This window comes from Sapajus apella, unplaced genomic scaffold (assembly GCF_009761245.1).
Source record: "Sapajus apella isolate SASKATOON/1434 unplaced genomic scaffold, GSC_monkey_1.0 scaffold94, whole genome shotgun sequence".
Lineage (NCBI taxonomy): Eukaryota > Metazoa > Chordata > Mammalia > Primates > Cebidae > Sapajus > Sapajus apella.
In genome coordinates, this window is record NW_022437034.1 from 407,593 (window position 1) to 414,775 (window position 7,183).

Consider the following 7,183-nt stretch of genomic DNA (forward strand, 5'->3'; position numbering starts at 1 on the left):
TATTGCTATAAATAACTACCTGAGGGTGGGCACGGTGGCTCACGCCTATAATCCCAGCACTTTGGGAGGCCGAGATGGGCGAATCACCTGAGGTCAGGAGTTCGAGACCAGCCTGGCCAACATAGTGAAACCCTGTCTCTACTAAAAATACAAAAATTAGGGGTGGTGGTGTGGCCTGTAATGCGAGCTACTAGGGAGGCTGAGGCAGGAGAATTGCTTGAACCCGGGTGGTGGAGGTTGCAGTGAGCTGAGGTTGCACCACTGCAGCCTGGGCAACAGAGTGAGACTCCATCTCAAAAAAAAAAAAAAAAAAAAGAAACAAAAAGAACTACAGCTAGTGCTTGACTTACGACCACGATTGGTTCCGACAGACTGATCGTAACACGATTTGGTCGTAAATTGAGTAAGCTATATGTACAGTACTGTGAAATGATGTTATAAAAATCTTTAAGTCATATTTTATCATAATTTTCTTTCATTACTGTTATATATCATAATTTTCTTTGTTCATTTTATGCCATTTGTATCATCTCTACACCATTTTGTTTATTTTTACATTTGTCCGGTTTTAAGTAAAACACTGCATTACCAGTACAACTGGTTTAATATTTGCAAAACATACAAAATTACAAAATACAGGTGCATACAAAAATACAAAATACAGATGTAAAAAATACCATAGGAAACATTTTCCCAATTGCAAAACATATCAAAATATATAAACATGTACGAAACATTTTACTGGCCGCTGGTGGTTGGCTGCGGATCGTTGATGTCGTCATCTGAGGCAGCAATTGGGGTTACCGGAGTTGGTTTTTTCATAAACATGGTGAGCTTTGCCTGAATTGTATGTTTCTTTTTTTCTTCATACATTTCACGATACGGATGAAACACATCGTGCGCCATCCGTTCAATCCTTGCAAATCGTTCGATGTTTGGGTCCATTGCTTTGAAATGTATGAGAAGTTTATTGGGAGGGGTTTGATAAAAAAATATCCAAGACACAAAACACCAATTGCTGTACCGAGTCTGGGATAACAGTTGAAATGGTGCACGTGGAGATGGTAATGCTGCCAGAAGCTGGTCCACGCTGTCGTATGCCCAGCTGGGCAATGTTTGCGCTGCCAGATGCGGAGCAGTCGTGGCTAGCGATTGTGGTCGTAAAGTCGAATGGTCGTAAGTTGCATAGGTCGTAAGTCGATCAATACCTGTACCTGAGACTAGGTACTTTATAAAGAAAAGAAGTTTAATTGGCTCACAGTTCCACAGGCTAGGGAGACCCCTCCTACTTACAATCATGGTGAAAGGGGAAGGGGAAGCCCAAACGTACTACATGGCTGGAGCAGGAAGGGGAGAGAGAAAAGGGGGAGTGCTGTACACTTTCAGACAACCAGATGTCGTGAGAACTCAGTATCAAGAGAACAGCCACAGGAAATCCACCCCCATGATCCAGTCACCTCCCACAGGCTCCTCCACCAACATTGAAGATCACAATTCAACATGAGATTTGGGTGGGGACACAGAGCCAAACCGTATCACCCTTCAGTCTTCTCTTACTTACAAGGTTTATTAAGGTCCTCTGTTACATTCAAGCCTCTATTACTTATGTAGTTTGCAGGACCTCATAAGTAATGTAGAGGAGGGAACTGTCCAATCTCACAACATTATCAGTATGACCTATAGTCCTGGACATTGAGACTGATCATGTCACTTAAAAAAAATTATACAATGGATATATCATGTGAAGCCAGAAGACCAAAAGAGCTATGTTCCAGTGGAATGATCAAGTCACTTTTTTTTTTTTTTTTCTCAAATAGGTACAAAGTCTCACTATGTTGCCCAGGCTGGTCTCGAACTCCTGGGCTCAAGCCTCAGCCTCCCAAAGTGTTGAGATTACAGGCACGAGGCACAGCTCCTGCCCAAAAGATTTTTTTATTGGGGACCAAGTCTTGTTCTGTTGCCCAGGCTGGAGTGCAGTGGCTGGGATTTATAGGTACACACCACCATGTCCAGCTAATTTTTGTATTTTTAGTAGAGACAGGGTTTCACCATGTTGGTCAGGCTGGTCTCGAACTCCGACCTCATGATCTGCCTGCCTCGGCCTCACAAAGTGCTGGAATTACAGGTGTGAGCCACCGCGCCTGGCCCAAAAGATTTTTAAAACAAAATGCGTGATATAGTGATATATATGCTTGTATAGTAACACATTATTTAATGTGTCTAATATCTTTTTTTTTTTTTTTTTTTTTGAGACGAAGCCTTGCTCTTGTCACCCAGGCTGGAGTGCAGTGGCATGATCTCAGCTCACTGCAGCCTCCACCTCTCAGGTTCAAGCAAGTCACCTGTCTCAGCCTCCTGAGTAGCTGAGATTACAGGCTCCTGCCACCGTGCCTTGCTAATTTTTGTATTTTTAGTAGAGACACCATGTTGATCAGGCTGGTCTTGACTCCTGACCTGATCTGCCTGCCTTGAACTCCCAGAGTGCTGGGATTACAAGTACAGGCATGAGCCACTGCACCCAGCCTAATGTGTCTAATATCGTTGAGGATTTTAAAGTAATGAGTGTAAATGATATTTTGAGATAGCTGCAAACCAGCATGATAGAAAGGTTTTTTTTTTTCATTTCTATTGTTCACAAAGTCCTAGGTACTATAATATTGCTGCAGATTGTTTCCTGTGTTCATAATGAAAAGAAATGCTATATTTTAGTAGGAGATTAATGAAAATAAATTTGTATTTTTTTCCCTATCCAAATTCACGGACTTTGAATTCTCTTCATGGATTCCTTGGGGTGCTTAGACTTGAGGTTAAGTAAGAATTTCTGCATTAAAAACTCTGTTTTCTTTTTCTTTTTCTTTTTTTTTTACGGTGAATATATTTTTTATTTAGTCATTCTGTTTACAGTTGAAACTCTGGGAATTCAAATTTAACATCCTTGCCCGTGAGCTTCTTATAGACACCAGAAAAAGTTTCAACCTTGTGTTCCACATTGTTCTGCTGTGCTTTGTCCAAATGAACCTTTATGAGCCGGCTGCCATCCAGTTTCACGTGGATTCTCTTGCCCACAATTTTACTTGGGAAGACCAGGTCCTCAAGGATTGCATCATGCACATCTGTCAGTGTATATGGCTCCTGGGACGCTTTTGTTTATTTTTCGTACGGCTTTTTCGAGTTGGCTTAGGCAGAATTCTCCTCTGAGCAATAAAGACAACATGCTTTCCACTGAACTTTTTCTCCAATTCGCGTACTAGCCGGACTTGGATTTTCTGGGAAGATTTTAGTTGAGGAACAGGAACAAAGATTATGATAGCTTTCTGGCCACCACCAACTTCAATTTCCTTGGCTGCCATAATATTCAGCTCCCTGAGCTGAGCCTTGAGGTCCGAGTCCATCTGCAGCTCCAGAAGAGCCTGGGAGATGCTGGACTCGAACTCGTCTGGCTTCTCGCCATTGGGCTTCACGATGTTGGCACTCGAACTGAACATGGCTTTGTCCTTGGTGAGCGCTGACTTAGGAAAAGACCCAAATCTCGCGAGAGCACGTCAAAATAAAAAAAAACTGTTTTCTTAACCTGTTCCTTCCCCAGGGAAGTAGCAAAAGATGATAGAAGCCCAGCCTCAGAAGTATCCTTGTGACTATTTCAAGGGAGGTGAGGTAGACTAACCCCACTACATACATACTTTTTTTGTTTGAGTCAGAGTCTCACTCTGTAACCCAGGCTGGAGTGCAGTGGCATAATCTCGGTTCACTGTAACTTTCCACTTCCTGGGTTCAAGCAATTCTCCCGACTCAGCCTTCCAAGTAGTTGGGATTACAGGCGTCTGCCACCACACCTGGCTAATTTTGTTTTGTATTTTCAGTGGAGACGGGATTTCACCATGTTGGCCAGGCTGGTCTCGACTTCCTGACCTCAAGTGATCTGCCAACCTTGGCTTCCCAAAGTTCTAGGATTACAGGTGTGAGCCTATTTCTTTTTTTAAAAAAAGGCCTCTGGAAGAGAGTGTAGTGTTTTGAAAGCATTATGTGTTTTTGATTCATCTTTGTCTATTATCTCAGAAATCTCAGCATGGCTCAGCTGATTGCCAATTACTCAAAGGCCTTCATCATATTGTTGAACTGCTGGGGCTCACAGTAATACTTGAAGGCTGAGGCGGCAGGAGGATCCACTTCTAACTTACTCACATGGTTGTTGGCAGGAGTCATTTCCTCACAGGATTTTTGACTGAGGGCCTCAGACTGTTGAACTGTCTCATTGCCTTTCCATATGGGCCTCTCCATAGGGTGGCTCACAACATGGCAGCTGGCTTCTCTAAGAAAAGGCAGGCAAGGCAAGAGAGAGCACCTAAAAAGAAAGCCAAGGGTTTTGTTAGCTAATCTTGGAAATGACTTTCCATAACTTCTGTGATATTCTAGTGATTAGAAGCACATCAGTAAAACCAGCCTGTACTCAAGGGGAAGAGATTACCTAAGAGCATGAATACCAGAAAGCAGGAGTCATTGGGGGTTCATTTTAGCAGCTACCTGCTGTACTACATAAGGTTAGTGTCATTGGGAATAATTAATTCATTGGTAATCCAACTCCACTATTTGATATGTAAGTATTGACTTTAAAACTATGAAAGTTACTTTAATTGGAAGTCTTATGTTATTGTTTGTTTCTGTTTTTCCTTATTTTCCAGAATAACCTGGGTATCTTGTGGTCTGAAAGAGAAGAAATTGAAACTGCACAGGCTTACCTAGAGTCATCAGAAGCACTATATAATCAATATATGAAAGAGGTATGTTACATGTCAGATAATTTTTAAGTTTTGATTGAAAACTAGTCAAGAATTGATAGTAAGAATTCCTCATTTGTAATATTGGTGTGACTCTTCACTGTGCACAGGAACTTCTCTATAGAGCTATCTGGGAAGCCACCTAATAGCTGAAATTATTGCATATTAAGGACTTTGGGGTTTTAAAAAAATAATCCTTGGATAGGACATAATGGCAACCTAGTCTAAATATAAAAGAAATATTATTCTAATATTATCCCAAAATACTATTTGCATGTTTTTGTACTTATAATCTAAACATTCTGTTTTGGTTTTCAATGAAAATAGCACTATTTGACGGAAGCAAGAACTGCTTTAACAAAACATTTGAAATCTTTGAAGCAGTGGTTCTCAAACAGCACCCATTAAAATCTCCTGGAGAGCTTGTGAAAGCACAGCAGACTGGGCTTTCAGTCTCTGATTTAGTAGTTCTGGGGTGAGGCCTAGGAATTTGCATTTTTGACAAGGTCCTCAGTAATGCTTATGCTGTTGTCCTAAGTACTGTACTGTACTGTACTTTGAGAACCATTGCTTTGGGCAATAGTTTTTCAATTTTTTTTTTTTTTTTTTTTACCTGTGAAACCCTTCTGAAAATACAGCATATAAAAATTGATTTGAGGCTGGGCACGGTGGCTCACGTCTGTAATCCCAACACTTTGGGAGGCTGAGGTGGGCGGATCACCGAGTTCAGGAGTTTGAGACCAGCCTAACCAACATGGAGAAACCCCATCTCTATTAAAAATGCAAAATTAGCTGGGCGTGGTGGCACATGCCTATAATCCCAGCTAATTGAGAGGCTGAGGCAGGAGAATTGCTTGAACCTGGGATGTGGAGGTTGTGGTGAGCCGAGATCGTGCAATTGCACTCCAGCCTGGGCAACAAGAGCAAAACTCCGTCTCAAAAAAATAAAATGGATTGAGTTACTCTGGTTAAGGAGGTTAGAAGAACCCAGAGCCCAGTCCACTACAGATTCTTCCTTCTTCCCCACTTCAGTAGTACAAAAGAGATGCTGTAGAACTTCTAGGGGTCTGGGGAGCCAATGCTGAAAACCCTCACTTTAGGGGTCACAGCATGTAAAGGTGACAAGCCACTGTGTTACCATCTGTTTCTTTAATAAACTTTTTTTAATATGAAAGAGAAATTATCAGGCACAATATTTTGCTGTGGATTACTATTTGTCACATCTATCTGCTTTAAAAATCCATCAATATCGCTGGGCATGGTGGCTCATGCCTGTAATTCCAGCACTTTGGGAGGCTGAGGCAGGTAGATCTCTTGAGGTCAGGAGTTCGAGACCAGCTTGGGCAACATGGTGAAACCCCATTTTTACTAAAAATACAAAACAGCCGGGTGTGGTGGCGCACACCTGTAGTCCCAGCTACTCAAGAAACTGAGACAGGAGAGTCGCTTGAACCTGGGAGGCAGAGGCTGCAGTGAGCCGAGATCGCGTCACTGCACTCCAGCCTGGGCGACAGAGCAAGACCCTGTTTCAAAAAAAAAAAATCCTGGTCAACATGGTGAAACCCCGTCTCTACTAAAAATACAAAATATTAGCTGGGCATGGTGGCGCGTGCCTGTAATCCCAGCGAGTCAGGAGGCTGGGGCAGGAGAATTGCCTGAACCCGGGAGGCGGAGGTTGCGGTGAGCCGAGATCGCGCCATTGCACTCCAGCCTGGGTAACAAGAGCGAAACTCCGTCTCAAAAAAAAAAAAAAAAAAATCCATTAATAAAGTGTTTTTATAACATTATAAAACTCGAAATAACATTATATATCATATAAAAGAGACTAAACACAGAATTATGTTTGCTAAATTCAGGCATCAGAATGCCTGACTATAAAAGGATATGAGAAGCTTGTATGCCTTTAATCCCAGCACTTTTGGAGGCCGAGGCTGGAGGGTCACATGAACCCAGGAGTTTGAGACCAGCCTGGGCAACATAGCAAGATCTCATCACTACAAAAAATTTAAAAATTTGCCAGACGTGGCAGCACACACCTATAGTTCTAGCTACTTGGGAGACTGAGGCAGGAGTGTCACTTGAGCCCAGGAGTTTCAGGTTGCTGTGAGGTATCATTGATCCACTGTACTCTAGCCTGGGTGACAGAGCAAGATTATTTTTTGTTTGTTTGTTTTTGTTTTTTAAAACAAGCTTGGAAAAATTTTATTTTATATTTTATTTATTTATTTTTGGGGACGGAGTTTCGCTCTTGTTACCCAGGCTGGAGTGCAATGGCGCAATCTTGGCTCGCCGCAACCTCCGCCTCCTGGGTTCAGGCAATTCTCCTGCCTCAGCCTCCTGAGTAGCTGGGATTACAGGCACGCGCCACCATGCCCAGCTAATTTTTTGTATTTTTAGTAGAGACGGGG

The 7,183-nt window shown here is 42.3% G+C and overlaps 1 protein-coding gene and 1 pseudogene across 3 annotated transcripts in view; one reads left to right on the plus strand and one right to left on the minus strand.

The window, feature by feature from the left end:
• Positions 1-7,183, plus strand: part of KIFBP (kinesin family binding protein) — a 36,618-nt gene that overhangs the window by 11,291 nt on the left and 18,144 nt on the right. For both annotated transcript variants that reach the window (XM_032256169.1, XM_032256170.1), the window contains exon 2: positions 4,680-4,778. In XM_032256169.1, the coding sequence (XP_032112060.1) occupies positions 4,680-4,778 (99 nt within the window). The remainder of the gene's footprint in view (positions 1-4,679; positions 4,779-7,183) is intronic.
• Positions 2,869-3,500, minus strand: LOC116535334 (annotated as a pseudogene). The gene has a single exon (XR_004262163.1). The product of XR_004262163.1 is annotated as a 40S ribosomal protein S7 pseudogene (transcript).